This window comes from Oncorhynchus tshawytscha, unplaced genomic scaffold, assembly GCF_018296145.1.
Source record: "Oncorhynchus tshawytscha isolate Ot180627B unplaced genomic scaffold, Otsh_v2.0 Un_contig_76_pilon_pilon, whole genome shotgun sequence".
Lineage (NCBI taxonomy): Eukaryota > Metazoa > Chordata > Actinopteri > Salmoniformes > Salmonidae > Oncorhynchus > Oncorhynchus tshawytscha.
In genome coordinates, this window is record NW_024609217.1 from 32,284 (window position 1) to 53,815 (window position 21,532).

At 39.9% G+C, this 21,532-nt stretch overlaps 1 protein-coding gene across 1 annotated transcript in view; it reads right to left on the minus strand.

The window, feature by feature from the left end:
• Positions 1–21,532, minus strand: part of LOC112242080 (janus kinase and microtubule-interacting protein 3-like) — a 64,902-nt gene that overhangs the window by 6,097 nt on the left and 37,273 nt on the right. The window contains exons 5-18 of the mRNA XM_042314534.1: positions 19,234–19,353; positions 17,229–17,375; positions 14,418–14,549; positions 6,961–7,149; positions 5,597–5,725; positions 4,197–4,280; positions 4,041–4,103; positions 3,831–3,929; positions 3,362–3,459; positions 1,644–1,674; positions 1,469–1,522; positions 914–979; positions 664–732; positions 168–245 (exon numbers count right to left, since the gene is read on the minus strand). Coding sequence (XP_042170468.1) covers positions 168–245; positions 664–732; positions 914–979; positions 1,469–1,522; positions 1,644–1,674; positions 3,362–3,459; positions 3,831–3,929; positions 4,041–4,103; positions 4,197–4,280; positions 5,597–5,725; positions 6,961–7,149; positions 14,418–14,549; positions 17,229–17,375; positions 19,234–19,353 — 1,359 coding nt within the window. The remainder of the gene's footprint in view (positions 1–167; positions 246–663; positions 733–913; positions 980–1,468; positions 1,523–1,643; positions 1,675–3,361; positions 3,460–3,830; positions 3,930–4,040; positions 4,104–4,196; positions 4,281–5,596; positions 5,726–6,960; positions 7,150–14,417; positions 14,550–17,228; positions 17,376–19,233; positions 19,354–21,532) is intronic.

Genomic DNA, 21,532 nt, shown 5'->3' on the forward strand with positions numbered 1-21,532 from the left:
TACATCAGCTGATGTCACAAAGTGCTGTACAGAAACCCAGCATAAAACCCCAAACAGCAAGCAATGCAGATGTAGAAGCACGGATGCTCTTATCCAGAGCGCGACTGTTAGTTTTACAAAGGCAAGTTTTTTTCCTGGAACATTTGGGTCCATTTGAAATGTCTCACCTTGTGAGCCTGAGCCATGGACTGTTTCCTGTAGTCCAACTCCTCATCCAGATAGCCTTTCTGTTTACTGAACACATGCTGCAAATAACACACAACACAACCTGATCATCCAGCCAACTCCAACTGAAGATTCATACAAAATCATTCATTCATTCATTCATTCATTCATTTCTTTGTTTGTTAATTAATTAATTCATTCATTTATTTATTCATTCATTTGTTTGTTTGTTTATTCATTAATTTCTTTAATTCATTAATTTTTTTATTCATTTATTCATTTGATAATTCATTATTTCCTTCATTCATTAATTTGTTAATTCATTCATTCATATAAGATGTCTGTTAAATACTGTAGGTCGGGCTACAATATATTGCCAGTTGCCAATGCACTTTAAGCATATAACACGTACTTCCATGCATCAGCAACATATTAAACAACTTGAGCAACATGCTAAATGAGAAGGGTTAAAAAATAAAATATAGATCAGCCATTTACCTTCTCACTTTCAATGTCCATCCTTTTCTGTGCTAAAGCTGTTTTGGTGACCTCTATATTCTCAAGCCACTGAAATGAGAAGATAATAAACTGGGATAATTCAGCTGGGAATAAAACATTACTTTATCTCATTAACTCAAATGATGCAAAGCCTACTATACGACAGGGATTCAAAGACAAGGCAGGCATTCAAACAAACAAAGATTAAAAAACAGCCTTTTGAAATGTAAGTTGCTGAGAATATAACTACCCTCTCTGCTAGCGTTAAGACGGTCCTGGCGTGAATGGCCACCACCTGCTCCTCGTTGGATAGGTTCTGGGTGGTACATGGCACATAAGGAGAACACAACACTCAGACACTCAGTATCAAGCAGACAGCAGATCCATCAACAGTCAGACACTCAGTATCAAGCAGACAGCAGATCCATCAACAGTCAGCATCAAGCAGACAGCAGATCCATCAACACTGAGACACTCAGTATCAAGCAGACAGCAGATCCATCAACAGTGAGACACTCAGTATCAAGCAGACAGCAGATCCATCAACAGTCAGCATCAAGCAGACAGCAGATCCATCAACAGTCAGCATCAAGCAGACACCAGATCCATCAACACTGAGACACTCAGTATCAAGCCGACAGCAGATCCATCAACAGTCAGACACTCAGTATCAAGCAGACAGCAGATCCATCAACACAGAGGAGCCAGATAGACAGAGCAATGAGTCCAGTGAGGTTGGAGTGGATCCTACTGCAGGCAGACATACATGAACATACATGTAGATAGGAAATGAACATACACTTACGGCATTATCCCCCAGTATATCTAGCTTTTTCATTAGCTCTGTGATGATGATGTCCTGCCAGGGAGAAGAGACAAGAACATCAGGTTAAACTTCAAATCAACTCCTTAACACTCCCCCTAGACCAAGGGTATTCAACTCTGACCCTACGAGGACAACTACTGGTTGTCTGTTCTACCTGATCATTAATATCACAGTCAGACACCCACCTGGTGTCCCAGGTCTAAATCAGGCCCTGATCATTAATATCACCCCACCTGGTGTCCCAGGTCTAAATCAGGCCCTGATCATTGATATCACCCTCCTGGTGTCCCAGGTCTAAATCAGGCCCTGATCATTAATATCACCCCACCTGGTGTCCCAGGTCTAAATCAGGCCCTGATCATTAATATCACCCACCTGGTGTCCCAGGTCTAAATCAGTCCCTGATTAGAAGGGAACAATGAAGAAATGCAGTGGAACTGGCTTTGAGGTCAAGATTTGAATTTGAGGCCCCTAGACACTCTCCTAGTCCCTGGCTCCTAGCCTCTACCCCCTAGCACCTTTTGTATTGTATTATTATTATAGATAAAGACTCAATGTGACTCCCTCGGCCTCACAGTCCACCTGCAGTGGACTGATGCCTTCACAGAAGTATAATATACAGTGGGGCAAAATAGTATTTAGTCAGCCACCAATTGTGCAAGTTCTCCCACTTAAAAAGATGAGAGGCCTGTAATTTTCATCATAGGTACACTTCAAATATGACAGACAAAATGAGAAAATAAAATGCAGAAAATTACATTGTAGGATTTTTAATGAATTTATTTGCAAATTATGGTGGAAAATAAGTATTTGGTCACCTACAAACAAGCAAGATTTCTTGCTCTCACAGACCTGTAACTTCTTCTTTAAGAGGCTCCTCTGTCCTCCACTCGTTACCTGTATTAATGGCACCTGTTTGAACTTGTTATCAGTATAAAAGACACCGGTCCACAACCTCAAACAGTCACACTCCAAACGCCACTATGGCCAAGACCAAAGAGCTGTCAAAGGACACCAGAAACAAAATTGTTGACCCGTACCAGGCTGGGAAGACTGAATCTGCAATAGGTAAGCAGCTTGGTTTGAAGAAATCAACTGTGGGAGGAATTATTAGGAAATGGAAGACATACAAGACCACTGATAATCTCCCTCGATCTGGGGCTCCACGCACTATCTCACCCGTGGGGTCAAAATGATCACAAGAACGGTGAGCAAAAATCCAAGAACCACACGGGGGACCTAGTGAATGACCTGCAGAGAGCTGGGACCAAAGTAACAAAGCCTACCATCATCAAGGGCATTGAAGATGAAACGTGGCTGGGTCTTTCAGCATGACAATGATCCCAAACACACCGCCCGGGCAACGAAGGAGGGGCTTGGTAAGAAGCATTTCAAGGTCCTGGAGTGGCTTAGCCAGTCTCCAGATCTCAACCCCATAGAAAATCTTTGGAGGGAGTTGAAAGTCCGTGTTGCCCAACAACAGCCCCAAAACATCACTGCTTTTAGAGGAGATCTGCATAGAGGAATGGGCCAAAATACCAGCAACAGTGTGTGAAAACCTTGTGAAGACTTCCAGAAAACATTTGACCTCTGTCATTGCCAACAAAGGGTATATAACTAAGTATTGTTTTGTAGGTGACCAAATACTTATTTCCCAACATAATTTGCAAATAAATTCATTTAAAAATCCTACAATGTGATTTTCTGGATTTTTTTTCTAATTTTGTCTGTTATAGTTGAAGTGTACCTATGATGAAAATTACAGGCCTCTCTCATCTTTGTAAGTGGGAGAACTTGCACAATTGGTGGCTGACTAAATACTTTTTTGCCCCACTGTATTTATATATGATATTATTATTATTATAGACTCACTGTGATTCCTCGGCCTCACAGTACACCTGCAGTGGACTGATGCCTTCACAAAAGTGGATGTCGTGGAAGTTGATTCCTGGAGATCTCCTCTCCCTCTCCTGGATGGTGATAGATGACATTATTACTAGATGGCCCATCTTGGAGACCATGGGCATGTAAAACTAGCCTGCAACTCTTTCATTAGCTGAAGTATGTACGAGTACAGCTAAAACTGACAATACATTTCCAAAAACGTGAATATCATTAAGATTAAACATTTTTCTGTCCAATCGTTTACAAGGTCCAGTGAAACCTGATAGAGATTGGAGAGGATGAAGCTAGGGGGTGGCCCCCGAGAAAGAGGATGGAGCTAGGGGGCGGCGCCCGAGATAGAGGATGGGGCTAGGGGGCGGCGCCTGAGAAAGGGGACGGGGCTAGGGGGCGGCGCCCGAGAAAGCAGTTGTGAGGGGTCAAATGGCCTTGCTCTTACTTCAAGTTCAAGGATCCGGAACTCCAGGAGTTCATTTTGGTCTCTGGCGTCCTGAAATTCATTTTTTAAACGTGACTCCTCTGTTTCCATGTGCTTGATCTGTTAAGAGACAGAAATACGCCGGGGAAATGTAATCACATGTTCCCAATCACACCTGAAATACATGTGACACATCACTTCAGGTAAATGTCATGGATAAGACTTTTATACCTTCTCTATAAGTTCTTGATTTCTTTGATACAGAGCTTGTTTCTCCTCGATCCACTTCATATCCTACAAACACACAGGAAATCAGTGACAAAGAACTCTGTGTGTGTGTGTGTGTGTGTGTGTGTGTGTGTGTGTGTGTGTGTGTAATCCAGTCACCTGTCCTTGCTGGGACAGAACACACTCCAGGTCCTGTATTCTGGTTTGGTAGAGAATAAGCTCTGCTTGCAACTGTTCTCTTGTCTGTGGAGTGAAGAGAACAACATTCACTGGTTATATACAATGATAATAAATGCTAGTAGATTATGTTTCTCTACCTGGTTCAGTCTCTATGGCAGCATTCTGTCTCTACCTGGTTCAGTCTCTACCTGGTTCAGTCTCTACCTGGTTCAGTCTCTATGGCAGCATTCTGGATCTACCTGGTTCAGTCTCTACCTGGTTCAGTCTCTACCTGGTTCAGACTCTACCTGGTTCAGACTCTACCTGGTTCAGACTCTACCTGGTTCAGACTCTACCTGGTTCAGTCTCTATGTCAGCATTATGTCTCTACCTGGTTCTGTCTCTATGACAGCATTCAGTCTCTACCTGGTTCAGACTCTACCTGGTTCAGACTCTACCTGGTTCAGACTCTACCTGGTTCAGACTCTACCTGGTTCAGACTCTACCTGGTTCAGTTTTTACCTGGTTCAGTCTCTATGTCAGCATTATGTCTCTACCTGGTTCTGTCTCTATGACAGCATTCAGTCTCTACCTGGTTCAGTCTCTATGGCAGCATTCAGTCTCTACCTGGTTCAGTCTCTATGTCAGCATTATGTCTCTACCTGGTTCAGTCTCTATGGCAGCATTCAGTCTCTACCTGGTTCAGTCTCTATGGCAGCATTCTGGCTCTACCTGGTTCAGTCTCTATGGCAGCATTCTGGCTCTACCTGGTCAGTCTCTACCTGGTTCAGTGTCTATGACAGCATTCAGTCTCTACCTGGTTCAGTCTCTATGGCAGCATTCTGGCTCTACCTGGTTCAGTCTCTATGGCAGCATTCAGTCTCTACCTGGTTCAGTCTCTATGGCAGCATTCAGTCTCTACCTGGTTCAGTCTCTATGGCAGCATTCAGTCTCTACCTGGTTCAGTCTCTATGGCAGCATTCAGTCTCTACCTGGTTCAGTCTCTATGGCAGCATTCAGTCTCTACCTGGTTCAGTCTCTATGGCAGCATTCTGGCTCTACCTGGTTCAGTCTCTATGGCAGCATTCAGTCTCTACCTGGTTCAGTCTCTATGGCAGCATTCTGGCTCTACCTGGTCAGTCTCTACCTGGTTCAGTGTCTAGGGCAGCATTTTGGTTTGAGACTTGCGTGCTTAACTCACATTTTCTCTCACGGACGTCAATGCATGATTTATGTGAATGTCTGGGCTGAATCAGGCCTTGGAGGAGTCCTACTTATGAAGGACAGGTGAATACGACTATAGCCCAATACTTCCAGTGGACTAGTGGTCTGAAATACATTACTGCCCAGTGAATGAAATACACGTTTTGATAATGGCATCATAATAGAGCACCTCTTACCTTGACTTCCTTCTCTGCATCAAACGTGCCCCCCACCTGCTCCTGTAGAAGTGCATAGGCTCTCTGAAGAGCCTGGTACTCCATGGTCAACTGATGAAACCTCATCTCTGTCTCCTCCCTGATCATACCCTACAGGCAGACAGGCAGACAGAAAGACAGGTAGACAGACAGGCAGGCAAACAGAAAGACAGGTAGACAGGCAGACAGGTAGACAGATGGGCAGACAGGCAGACAGATGGGCAGGCAGACAGACAGACGGGAAGACAGGCAGAAAGACAGACAGGCAGATGTACAGACAGACAGGTAGACAGACGGGCAGACAGGCAGACAGACGGACAGGCAGACGGAGAGACGGGCAGACAGGTAGATGTACAGACAGACAGAAACAACAGTGAGGGTAGTCAGAGGTCACTGTCCCTCCCCATGGTCATTATAACACAATATCAGAAACAACAGTGAGGGTAGTCAGAGGTCGCTGTCCCTCCACATGGTTATTCTAACACAATATCAGAAACAACAATGAGGGTAGTCAGAGGTCGCTGTCCCTCCCCATGGTTATTCTAACACAATATCAGAAACAACAGTGAGGGAGGTCAGAGGTCGCTGTCCCTCCCCACGGTCATTATAACACAATATCAGAAACAACAGTGAGGGTAGTCAGAGGTCGCTGTCCCTCCACATGGTTATTCTAACACAATATCAGAAACAACAGTGAGGGTAGTCAGAGGTCGCTGTCCCTCCACATGGTTATTCTAACACAATATCAGAAACAACAGTGAGGGTAGTCAGAGGTCGCTGTCCCTCCCCATGGTTATTCTAACACAATATCAGAAACAACAGTGAGGGAGGTCAGAGGTCGCTGTCCCTCCCCATGGTTATCATAACACAATATCAGAAACAACAGTGAGGGAGGTCAGAGGTCACTGTCCCTCCCCATGGTCATTATAACATTATAACACAATATCAGAAACAACATATGACAATAGAAACAGGCAATATGTCTGCTTCTCGGTAAACGTTGCGTTGCATATTTACACTTCTGTAATTGACTGCTGTATATCAAGAATGGAAACACACTTCCACATTCATTCATAGTTCTGATACAAACCAAATGTCTAAACGTCAAGCTGTCATCAGGGAGCAATCAGACGACAAAATATACATGTATATCTCTCTCTCTCCCTCCTCTCTCTTTTTCTCTGTCTTGACCTTTCTCTTTCCTCTCTCCCTCTCTCTTGACCACACTCTTTCTCTCTGTCTTGACCTTTCTCTTTCCTCTCTCCCTCTCTCTTGATCACACTCTTTCTCTCTGTCAGACTCCCCTTTAAACACAACAAGCAGAACTGTGTGTCTCCAGGTCTTACCTCCTCCAGGTCATCGTCTGGTGTGCACGGTGTCCTGTCTGTGTGGAAGGAGATGGAGGAACCGTCTGAGTCTATAGAAGCCTCTTCATCGTAACCAAAGAACGTCTCTACCACCGGTTTACACGGCCTGATGGCCTTCTTCCTCCCTATGCTGCCCTGCCGTCTGTACCTCAGCAGCATATCTCTTTCCTAGAACATCATTCCATAGAAGATGAAGGAAAATGTTGTTTGTCATGTGCCGAATACAACAGGCGTATTAAACAGAGCTTTCCTCATAGACACCTAATATTAAACAGTACTATCCTCATAGACACCTAATATTAAACAGTACTATCCTCATAGACATAGCTAGATATTCAACAGTACTATCCTCAGAGACATAGCTAGATATTCAACAGTACTATCCTCAGAGACACCTAATATTAAACAGTACTATCCTCATAGACACCTAATATTCAACAGTACTATCCTCAGTGACATACCTAGATAGTCAACAGTACTATCCTCATAGACACCTAATATTCAACAGTACTATCCTCATAGACATAGCTAGATATTCAACAGTACTATCCTCAGAGACATAGCTAGATATTAAACAGTACTATCCTCAGAGACACCTAATATTAAACAGTACTATCCTCATAGACACCTAATATTCAACAGTACTATCCTCAGTGACATAGCTAGATATTCAACAGTACTATCCTCAGAGACATAGCTAGATATTAAACAGTACTATCCTCAGAGACACCTAATATTAAACAGTACTATCCTCATAGACACCTAATATTCAACAGTACTATCCTCAGTGACATAGCTAGATAGTCAACAGTACTATCCTCAGTGACATAGTTAATATTCAACAGTACTATCCTCAGAGACATAGTTAATATTCAGCAGTACTATCCTCAGAGACATAGCTAGATATTAAACAGTACTATCCTCAGTGACATAGTTAATATTCAACAGTACTATCCTCAGAGACATAGCTAGATATTAAACAGTACTATCCTCAGAGACATAGTTAATATTCAACAGTACTATCCTCAGAGACACCTAATATTAAACAGTACTATCCTCATAGACACCTAATATTAAACAGTACTATCCTCAGAGACACCTAATATTAAACAGTACTATCCTCATAGACATAGTTAATATTAAACAGTACTATCCTCAGAGACACCTAATATTAAACAGTACTATCCTCATAGACACCTAATATTAAACAGTACTATCCTCATAGACACCTAATATTAAACAGTACTATCCTCATAGACACCTAATATTAAACAGTACTATCCTCAGAGACACCTAATATTAAACAGTACTATCCTCATAGACACCTAATATTAAACAGTACTATCCTCAGAGACACCTAATATTAAACAGTACTATCCTCAGAGACATAGTTAATATTAAACAGTACTATCCTCAGAGACACCTAATATTAAACAGTACTATCCTCAGAGACATAGTTAATATTAAACAGAGCTTTCCTCAGAGACATAGTTAATATTAAACAGTACTATCCTCAGAGACATAGTTAATATTAAACAGTACTATCCTCAGAGACATAGTTAATATTAAACAGTACTATCCTCAGAGACATAGTTCATATTAAACAGTACTATCCTCATAGACACCTAATATTAAACAGTACTATCCTCATAGACACCTAATATTAAACAGTACTATCCTCATAGACACCTAATATTAAACAGTACTATCCTCATAGACATAGTTAATATTAAACAATACTATCCTCAGAGACACCTAATATTAAACAGTACTATCCTCAGAGACACCTAATATTAAACAGTACTATCCTCATAGACACCTAATATTAAACAGTACTATCCTCATAGACACCTAATATTAAACAGTACTATCCTCAGAGACATAGTTAATATTAAACAGTACTATCCTCAGAGACACCTAATATTAAACAGTACTATCCTCAGAGACACCTAATATTAAACAGTACTATCCTCATAGACACCTAATATTAAACAGTACTATCCTCATAGACACCTAATATTAAACAGTACTATCCTCAGAGACATAGTTAATATTAAACAGTACTATCCTCATAGACACCTAATATTAAACAGTACTATCCTCAGAGACACCTAATATTAAACAGTACTATCCTCAGAGACACCTAATATTAAACAGTACTATCCTCATAGACACCTAATATTAAACAGTACTATCCTCAGAGACATAGCTAGATATTCAACAGTACTATCCTCATAGACACCTAATATTAAACAGTACTATCCTCATAGACACCTAATATTAAACCGTACTATCCTCAGAGACACCTAATATTAAACAGTACTATCCTCAGAGACACCTAATATTAAACAGTACTATCCTCATAGACACCTAATATTAAACAGTACTATCCTCATAGACACCTAATATTAAACAGTACTATCCTCATAGACACCTAATATTAAACAGTACTATCCTCAGAGACATAGTTAATATTAAACAGTACTATCCTCAGAGACATAGTTAATATTAAACAGTACTATCCTCAGAGACACCTAATATTAAACAGTACTATCCTCAGAGACATAGTTAATATTAAACAGTACTATCCTCATAGACACCTAATATTAAACAGTACTATCCTCATAGACACCTAATATTAAACAGTACTATCCTCATAGACACCTAATATTAAACAGTACTATCCTCATAGACACCTAATATTAAACAGTCTATCCTCATAGACACCTAATATTAAACAGTACTATCCTCAGAGACATAGTTAATATTCAGCAGTACTATCCTCAGAGACATAGCTAGATATTCAACAGTACTATCCTCATAGACACCTAATATTAAACAGTACTATCCTCATAGACACCTAATATTAAACAGTCTATCCTCAGAGACACCTAATATTAAACAGTACTATCCTCAGAGACACCTAATATTAAACAGTACTATCCTCAGAGACATAGTTAATATTAAACAGTACTATCCTCAGAGACACCTAATATTAAACAGTACTATCCTCAGAGACACCTAATATTAAACAGTACTATCCTCATAGACACCTAATATTAAACAGTACTATCCTCAGAGACATAGTTAATATTAAACAATACTATCCTCAGAGACACCTAATATTAAACAGTACTATCCTCAGAGACACCTAATATTAAACAGTACTATCCTCATAGACACCTAATATTAAACAGTACTATCCTCATAGACACCTAATATTAAACAGTACTATCCTCAGAGACATAGTTAATATTAAACAGTACTATCCTCAGAGACACCTAATATTAAACAGTCTATCCTCATAGACACCTAATATTAAACAGTACTATCCTCAGAGACACCTAATATTAAACAGTCTATCCTCAGAGACATAGTTAATATTAAACAGTACTATCCTCAGAGACACCTAATATTAAACAGTACTATCCTCAGAGACACCTAATATTAAACAGTACTATCCTCAGAGACACCTAATATTAAACAGTACTATCCTCATAGACACCTAATATTAAACAGTACTATCCTCATAGACACCTAATATTAAACAGTACTATCCTCAGAGACATAGTTAATATTAAACAGTACTATCCTCAGAGACACCTAATATTAAACAGTACTATCCTCAGAGACATAGTTAATATTAAACAGTACTATCCTCAGAGACATAGTTAATATTAAACAGTACTATCCTCAGAGACACCTAATATTAAACAGTACTATCCTCAGAGACACCTAATATTAAACAGTACTATCCTCATAGACACCTAATATTAAACAGTACTATCCTCAGAGACATAGTTAATATTAAACAGTACTATCCTCAGAGACACCTAATATTAAACAGTACTATCCTCAGAGACACCTAATATTAAACAGTACTATCCTCATAGACACCTAATATTAAACAGTACTATCCTCATAGACACCTAATATTAAACAGTACTATCCTCATAGACACCTAATATTAAACAGTACTATCCTCAGAGACACCTAATATTAAACAGTACTATCCTCAGAGACATAGTTAATATTAAACAGTACTATCCTCAGAGACACCTAATATTAAACAGTACTATCCTCAGAGACATAGTTAATATTAAACAGTACTATCCTCAGAGACATAGCTAGATATTCAACAGTACTATCCTCAGAGACATAGTTAATATTAAACAGTACTATCCTCAGAGACATAGCTAGATATTCAACAGTACTATCCTCATAGACACCTAATATTAAACAGTACTATCCTCAGAGACATAGTTAATATTAAACAGTACTATCCTCAGAGACACCTAATATTAAACAGTACTATCCTCATAGACACCTAATATTAAACAGTACTATCCTCAGAGACACCTAATATTAAACAGTACTATCCTCATAGACACCTAATATTAAACAGTACTATCCTCATAGACACCTAATATTAAACAGTACTATCCTCATAGACACCTAATATTAAACAGTACTATCCTCATAGACACCTAATATTAAACAGTACTATCCTCATAGACACCTAATATTAAACAGTACTATCCTCATAGACACCTAATATTAAACAGTACTATCCTCATAGACACCTAATATTAAACAGTACTATCCTCATAGACATAGTTAATATTAAACAGTACTATCCTCATAGACACCTAATATTAAACAGTACTATCCTCAGAGACACCTAATATTAAACAGTACTATCCTCAGAGACATAGTTAATATTAAACAGTACTATCCTCATAGACACCTAATATTAAACAGTACTATCCTCAGAGACACCTAATATTAAACAGTACTATCCTCATAGACACCTAATATTAAACAGTACTATCCTCATAGACACCTAATATTAAACAGTACTATCCTCATAGACACCTAATATTAAACAGTACTATCCTCATAGACACCTAATATTAAACAGTACTATCCTCATAGACACCTAATATTAAACAGTACTATCCTCAGAGACACCTAATATTAAACAGTACTATCCTCATAGACACCTAATATTAAACAGTACTATCCTCATAGACACCTAATATTAAACAGTACTATCCTCATAGACACCTAATATTAAACAGTACTATCCTCATAGACACCTAATATTAAACAGTACTATCCTCATAGACACCTAATATTAAACAGTACTATCCTCATAGACACCTAATATTAAACAGTACTATCCTCATAGACACCTAATATTAAACAGTACTATCCTCATAGACATAGTTAATATTAAACAGTACTATCCTCATAGACACCTAATATTAAACAGTACTATCCTCAGAGACACCTAATATTAAACAGTACTATCCTCAGAGACATAGTTAATATTAAACAGTACTATCCTCATAGACACCTAATATTAAACAGTACTATCCTCATAGACACCTAATATTAAACAGTACTATCCTCATAGACACCTAATATTAAACAGTACTATCCTCATAGACACCTAATATTAAACAGTACTATCCTCATAGACACCTAATATTAAACAGTACTATCCTCATAGACACCTAATATTAAACAGTACTATCCTCATAGACACCTAATATTAAACAGTACTATCCTCAGAGACACCTAATATTAAACAGTACTATCCTCATAGACACCTAATATTAAACAGTACTATCCTCATAGACACCTAATATTAAACAGTACTATCTCAAACACCTAATATTAAACAGTACTATCCTCAGAGACACCTAATATTAAACAGTACTATCCTCATAGACACCTAATATTAAACAGTACTATCCTCAGAGACACCTAATATTAAACAGTACTATCCTCAGAGACACCTAATATTAAACAGTACTATCCTCAGAGACATAGTTAATATTAAACAGTACTATCCTCATAGACACCTAATATTAAACAGTACTATCCTCATAGACACCTAATATTAAACAGTACTATCCTCATAGACACCTAATATTAAACAGTACTATCCTCATAGACACCTAATATTAAACAGTACTATCCTCATAGACACCTAATATTAAACAGTACTATCCTCATAGACACCTAATATTAAACAGTACTATCCTCAGAGACACCTAATATTAAACAGTCTATCCTCAGAGACACCTAATATTAAACAGTACTATCCTCAGAGACACCTAATATTAAACAGTACTATCCTCAGAGACATAGTTAATATTAAACAGTACTATCCTCAGAGACATAGTTAATATTAAACAATAGTACAGTAATAGTGCACTACTATATATAGGGAAAGTGTGAGAGTAAGACACACAAGGACATTTCCATATCAGAGTCTGGGGAGAGGTTGCATCAAACTAAGATTATATTGATATAAGGTTAGATTAGTTGTTGTTTCTATCAAACTTTCCCTCATGTTGCATTCCTGTCATAATACTTGATTGATTTATCTTAATGAACTTACAATCACACTCTTCACGTATCCAGCTGTCTCCAGTGCCTAGAAAACACAGGCATTTTGTTGTTGTTTTTGTTGCAATGTCTCATCCTGTGTTTCATGACTACAAATCCCTTCCGTTTGATTCAAAATCATCAGTGTGTGGGGCCTACCAGTGAAGGCGACTGTGAGCATGAGTGTGACAGAGAGAGAGAGGAAAATAGAGAAAGAGAGAGAGAGGGATGGAGAGAGAGAGAGAGAGAAAGAAAGAAACAAAGAGGGTAAGCGAGTAAGAAAGATAGATAAAGAATGACAGAGAGTAAGCGAGAGAGAGAAAGAGATAGAAAAAAAGAGAGTGAGAGAGAGAGAGAAAGAATGACAGTGAGAAAGAGAGAGAGAGAGAGAGAGAGAGAGAGAGAGAATGACAGAATGAGAAAGAGAGAAAGAGAGAAAGAGAGAGAGAGAGAGAGAGATAATGAATGACAGAGAGAGAAAGAGAGAGAGAGAGAGAATGACAGAGAATGACAGAGAAAGAGAGAGAGAGAGAGAGAAACAGAGAGAGAAAGAGAGAGAGAGAGAGAGAGAGAGAGATAATGAATGACAGAGTGAGAAAGAGAGAGAGAGAGAGAGAATGACAGAGAATGACAGAGAAAGAGAGAGAGAGAGAAACAGAGAGAGAGAGAGAGAGAGAGAGAGAGAGATAATGAATGACAGAGTGAGAAAGAGAGAGAGAGAGAGAATGACAGAGAATGACAGAGAAAGAGAGAGAGAGAGAGAGAAACAGAGAGAGAAAGAGAGAGAGAGAGAACGACAGAGAGAGAGAGAGAGAAACAGAGAGAGAGAGAAACAGAGAGAGAGAGAAACAGAGAGAGAAACAGAGAGAGAGAGAGAGAGAGAGAGAGAGATAATGAATGACAGAGTGAGAAAGAGAGAGAGAGAGAATGACAGAGAATGACAGAGAAAGAGAGAGAAACAGAGAGAGAAAGAGAGAGAGAGAGAACGACAGAGTAAACCCATGGAGGGGTGCTGTTGTCATAGAAATTGTAATTACCTTTGACAGGTCGTCAATAATATTCTGCTGTTCCAGAACCTGCAGTCTGAGGAACTCGATCTCTCTCTCCTCCTGACTCTGATCAAGGTCGTTTAGAGAGCTGGGACGTCTTTTGGTGGCTACCTTCTCTCTCTGGAAAGGAAGTCAATCGGTTAAAGGTGTAATATGCGGAAATCGCTCCGCCATTTCCTGGTTGCTAAAATTCTAATAGCTCGCCGATTGTCAGTTTATGTGACAAAACAAGCAATGAACAGTCAGAAGAATCCATTGTACCATCAACCAAAAATATTGTATATTCAGCTGTTTGAAGCTGATGTACAAAACCCGAAAGTACAAGATGCAAAAAATAAACTTATGAACAGGAAGCATAGAAGAAAAGCACATAGAACAGATCTACCGCTTCTTAGACTTGCTTTCAATGAGAATGACAGATCTATAACTCGTATTTCTATGTGATTTTGGTCAGGTCGCCCAAAAAGTGACATATTGCAGCTTTAAAAACAAGAAAGATATTAAATATATTAATATTAAATATTAATATTAAATTTGAGGCATTTTCTGAAATCTGAAGAACCAAATCTCTATGCACTAGTCAGCTACTCCACTTGATTCATGTTAACTCTCTTGTCACAAGAGATTACTGTACTGTGTTAATAAGGGTAGTCGGTGTTTTGTTAACTCTCTGTCATTAGAAGTTGCTGTAATCTATGCTAATTAAGTGATAATGCCCCAGAAGCCGGTGTTTGGAGGATATATTGGCACGGATGTTGTTAGGCCCAAACACCGGCTTCAATGGCATTGTCACTTTTATACGGGTTACCAAATTATTCAAATAATTATTGATACATTTGAATTTAAAAAAAAATATTTTGATTAATTTATTAATTTATTCATACTAGTTCATCCATAACAATGAACTAATGAGGCGCGATTTTGCCTGGCATAGAAAACGTGCTCTCTCGTCAGGACACTGTTGTTCAGAGGAGCTAGCCAACAACACAGCTAACACAATCACTTCAAACTGAAGATGGAAAGACTACAAACTAGCTGCACTTCGTTTCGTTTGACCTTTTTTCAATTTACATTTATTTTTTATAAAATCCATAAAAACCAATAAAATGATGCCAGCTGATTCATGATTTCGACTGGCTGAGAAACGCTGCCTGCCTGTCTGTCTGTCTGTCTGTCTGTCTGTCTGTCTGTCTGTCTGTCTGTCTGTCTGTCTGTCTGTCTGTCTGTCTGTCTGTCTGTCTGTCTGTCTGTCTGTCTGTCTGTCTGTCTGTCTGTCTGTCTGTCTGTCTGTCTGTCTGTCTGTCTGTCTGTCTGTCTGTCTGTCTGTCTGTCTGTCTGTCTGTCTGCCTGTCTGTCTGTCTGTCTGCCTGTCGGCCTGTCTGCCTGTCTGTCTGTCTGCCTGTCTGCCTGTCTGCCTGTCTGCCTGTCTCGTCCGACTCCAGACTCGTTCATTACTATGGGACAGCTGGAGATCGAATTTAAATATTGAAACAATGTTGCAAATGTCAGAGAGACAGACAGCAAGGTTTATACACTGCTGTTAAATGTTAATCTAAAAGACATGTGAGATAATGTCTAGATGCTTTTTATAGTGGAGATCAAGTTCATAAATTGCCTGGCTGGGCTGATGAGACAGTGGATTGGGCTGATGAGACAGTGGATTGGGCTGATGAGACAGTGGATAGGGTTGATGAGACAGTGGATTGGGCTGATGAGATAGTGGATTGGGCTGATGAGACAGTGGATTGGGCTGATGAGACAGTGGATTGGGCTGATGAGATAGTGGATTGGGCTGATGAGATAGTGGATTGGGCTGATGAGACAGTGGATTGGGCTGATGAGACAGTGGATAGGGCTGATGAGACAGTGGATTGGGCTGATGAGACAGTGGATAGGGCTGATGAGACAGTGGATTGGGCTGGTGAGACAGTGGATTGGGCTGGTGAGACAGTGGATGGTGCAGTCAGATGGAACAGAGTAAATAGGCATTTTAACGTCATAGACTTAGCCGGTGGTAACTTGTGGAATAGACACCAGCTGGAATGCGGTTTTAACCAATCAACATTCAGGATTATACCCACCCTTTGCATAAAGGTAGTCAGTGTTCTGTTATCTCTCTGTCACAAGAGATAACTGCGCTGTGTTCAAGTTATCCAGTGTTCACAGGTGCAGTGATATATAGGCACCCTTGCATGATTCACTATTTCTTATAAAATATGTTGAAATTGGAAACACATTTGGTGTATACACATGTATGTGTTTGATTTACAACTGCACAGGACCAAGAAAAAACATAGACAACTGTGTGTGTGTGTGTGTGTGTGTGTGTGTGTGTGTGTGTGTGTGTGTGTGTGTGTGTGTGTGTGTGTGTGTGTGTGTGGGGGGTGTGTGTGTGTGTGTGGGTGTGTGTGTGTGTGTGTGTGTGTGTGTGTGTGTGTGTGTGTGTGTGTGTGTGTGTGTGTGTGTGTGTGTGTGTGTGTGTGTGTGTGTGTGTGTGTGTGTGTGTGTGTGTGTGTGTGTGTGTGTGTGTGTGTGTGTGTGTGTGTGTGTGTGGATGTGTGTATGTGTGTGTGTGTGTGTATGTGTGTGTGTGTGTGTGTACGTGTGTGTGTGTGTGTATGTGTGTGTGTGTATATGTGTGCGTGTGTGTATATGTGTGTGTGTGTGTATGTGTGTGTGTGTGTGTGTGTGTGTGTGTGTGTGTGTGTGTGTGTGTGTGTGTGTGTGTGTGTGTGTGTGTGTGTGTGTGTGTATGTGTGTGTGTATGTGTGTGTGTGTGTGTGTGTGTGTGTGCTGTACCATTTCCATGTTCTCCTCTGTAATGAAGCGTAGTTTGTTCTCCATGCGTCTGAATGCGTGGGCCAGCTCCTCATTCTTCCTGCTCAGCCTCTTGTTCTTATCCAGCAGGGGCATAAACTGGCTCTCTGCCTCTCTTAGGCGCTTCAGCTAGACGGACACACACACACACATACACACACCATCAGTATCGTTCTTGTCCAGCAGGGGCATAAACTGGCTCTCTGCCTCTCTTAGGCGCTTCGGCTAGACAGACACGCACACACACATACACACACACACACGTCATCAGTATCGTTCTTGTCCAGCAGGGGCCCTCTGCCTCTCGCGGGTGCTGCTGCTAGACACAGACACACACACAGTCAGGTCCACAATGATATAGATGAGCAGTACATTGGGGTGGTGGTGTTAGACCAGGCCTCCATACAGAATCTTTCCACATCCCTGATATCCTTCATCTGCTCTTTATGAACTGCCCTCTCCAATTCAATCTACAGGTTTGAATTGAACCATATTTTACCATAACATCAATGACCCACTATCATATTTTACCATAACATCAATGACCCACCACCATATTTTACCATAACATCAATGATCCACTACCATATTTTACCATAACATCACCACCATATTTTACCATAACATCAATGACCCACTACCATATTTTACCGTAACATCAATGATCCACTACCATATTCTACCATAACATCAATGATCCACTGTCATATTTTACCATAACATCAATGACCCACCACCATATTAAACCATAACATCAATGATCCACTACCATATTTTACCATAACATTACCACCATATTTTACCATAACATCAATGACCCACTACCATATTTTACCGTAACATCAATGATCCACTACCATATTTTACCATAACATCACCACCATATTTTACCATAACATCAATGATCCACTACCATATTTTTCCTGTCGATATGAGGGAACTTTCTGCATATGCTTTTGGTGTGATTGGCCAAAGTAACTATATTTTCATGTCATCTGACCACGGCCTGGAGTTTGATACTAATGCCACTTTAATAATGTTTACATATCTTATATACTCATCTCACGTGTATACACTGTATTTTATACCAACTATTGCATCTTGCCTTTGCCGCTCGGTCATCCATATACTTATATGTGCATATTCTTATTCCATCCCTTTAGATTTGTGTGTATTAGGTAGTTGTTGTGAATGTGTTAGATATTAGTTGTTAGATATTACTGCACTGTCGGAACTAGAAGCCCAAGCATTTCGCTACACTTGCATTAACATCTGCTAACCATGTGTATGTGACAAATACAATTGGATTTGAAACGGCATTGGTTCTTGGACTGGAACAAGTGACATGGTCCCGTAAACTCGGCTTAGAAGCTCTTTAAATAAGTGGGAACGTATTGCAATGACAGGAAGGTTCTCAGCTTGACAGGCAGTGATGTAGTGGAAAAGAAAAGTGAGTAAACGCTGGTGGCCGTTTGCGGTGAGTAAAGTAACACTCACTATGTTGTTGATGCATTTGTTTCACAATATGTGGGTCAAAGGTCACGCAAAATTTGAAAAAAGGTTGCCAGAACCAAACTGATCCAATTTCAAACCGGGTTGTTATACCAGAGCCAAACTGATCCAATACCAAACCTGTTTTTTAAGCCAGAACCAAACTGATCCAATACCAAACCTGTTTTTTAAGCCAGAACCAAACTGATCCAATATCAAACCTGGTTGTTATACCAGAACCAAACTGATCCAATACCAAACTGGGTTGTTATACCAGAGCCAAACTGATCCAATATCAAACCTGGTTGTTATACCAGAACCAAACTGATCCAATACCAAACCTGTTTTAAACGCCAGAACCAAACTGATCCAATACCAAACGTGGTTGTTATACCAGAACCAAACAGGAGGGCATTGCGGTCCTCCAGCCAATCAGCATTCAGGGCTGGAACCACCCGGTTTATACTTGTGATTGGAAGACGTCAGAACGGCTCACCAGTTCATTTCTTTCCTCTGACAAGAGGGCGTTGCGGTCCTCCAGTTTGCGGATAACGGCACTCAGCTCAGCGATCTTCAGTTGGAAGCGTCGCACGTCCTTCTCATCCAACTGCTGTTCCTGAAACACACACCAACTGCAGATTACTGGGAATAACCTCAAACACCATCCCCAGGCTATATTATTACAGTATATTATGCCTCACCCACGGAACCCCACTTATCGAAAGCCCTATGGACCTTCACTGTAAACACTCCAGTTAGCGCCAGTTAATGCGGTAAAATACACCCGGAAACTTCTGGGTTCCTGTTGACATGGATTTATCTAAATAACAGTGTAATAAAGTGGACAGTGGGTACATTCATTCTTACACAGAACAAATAATAAACAGAAAAATAAAAAACATTCATCCATTTTCTGCCGTGAAAATGAAAACACTATTCAATAGGCTACGGTCGTTTACTATGGTGGTTATTACAGTGCAGCCTTGCTTGCTACTCATCAGGGTTTGGGGTCCTTTTGAACTGAAGGAAGTCAATTCAGGAAATGATTTGAATTTAACATTTAAAAACAAATATCTTCTCCTTTTCAGTTTATTGAGAAGTCATTGAAAATAAGATGGATTTTTTAAATTCAATTATTGAATTGGAACGTCAATTTACTTCCTGAATTGACTGACTTGAATTGGAACGTCAATTTCCTTCCTGAATTGACTGACTTGAATTGGAACGTCAATTTCCTTCCTGAATTGACTGACTTGAATTGGAACGTCAATTTCCTTCCTGAATTGACTGACTTGAATTGGAACGTCAATTTACTTCCTGAATTGACTGACTTGAATTGGAACGTCAATTTCCTTCCTGAATTGACTGACTTGAATTGGAACATCAATTTACTTCCTGAATTGACTGACTTGAATTGGAACATCAATTTACTTCCTGAATTGACTGACTTGAATTGGAACGTCAATTTACTTCCTGAATTGACTGACTTGATTGGAACATCAATTTACTTCCTGAATTGACTGACTTGAATTGGAACGTCAATTTACTTCCTGAATTGACTGACTTGAATTGGAACGTCAATTTACTTCCTGAATTGACTGACTTGAATTGGAACGTCAATTTCCTTCCTGAATTGACTGACTTGAATTGGAACGTCAATTTCCTTCCTGAATTGACTGACTTGAATTGGAACGTCAATTTACTTCCTGAATTGACTGACTTGAATTGGAACGTCAATTTCCTTCCTGAATTGACTGACTTGAATTGGAACGTCAATTTACTTCCTGAATTGACTGACTTGAATTGGAATTGACCCCAAAGCTGGCCCCAGCTACCCCTGACTCATGGCACTCAGACTCAGCAGCTGTGAGAAGAGACTAACTACATTGAGAGGCATGCCGATAATAATAATAAGTAAGTAGCCTGTTGAAATAACAGGTGTCTACTCTGTAACCATGAGTAGGTGAGTGTAAGGGAGTGTGAATATTGGTGACAGTGTGAAGGCGTTCAGGTGATGTGCTTATAGATTGAGGAAGTCACAGGCCACGGACTGGTGCACAGCAGGCAGGCTTGGATTGTTGCTGAAAGAACAGCTCGGACATAAACACATTTAGTTCTTCAACAGGGAATGGTGACGTGTGTAAATTTGATTATAAGGAATTTGATGTAAAATATTAATAAAAAATTGAAATGTGCAGACTTTAGTATCCACTGTGTTTAAAATTCAGAGATTCATATATATATTTATGAGCTGAATATTAGAAAATATAAAAATAAAGGGCTGAAGACGAAAGAACGAGATCGAAACAAAACCATCTATAAACATCTCAAGAATTCCTGATTCAGTGGTGCAGAAGACATCTTTCAACAGTAGAGAACATCGTATCTGCAGATAGACAGTAAAGGAAGGTTAGAGAACATCGTATCTGCAGATAGACAGTAAAGGAAGGTTAGAGAACATCGTATCTGCAGATAGACAGTAAAGGAAGGAGGAATAGACAGTAAAGGAAGGTGATAGGACTGGTGCTGGATGGAGGAATAGACAGCAAAGGGACGTTAGAGGACTGGTGCTGGGTGGAGGAATAGACAGTAAAGGGACGTTAGAGGACTGGTGCTGGATGGAGGAATAGACAGTAAAGGAAGGTGAGAGGACTGGTGCTGGGTGGAGGAATAGACAGTAAAGGAAGGTGATAGGACTGGTGCTGGGTGGAGGAATAGACAGCAAAGGGACGTTAGAGGACTGGTGCTGGGTGGAGGAATAGACAGTAAAGGGACGTTAGAGGACTGGTGCTGGA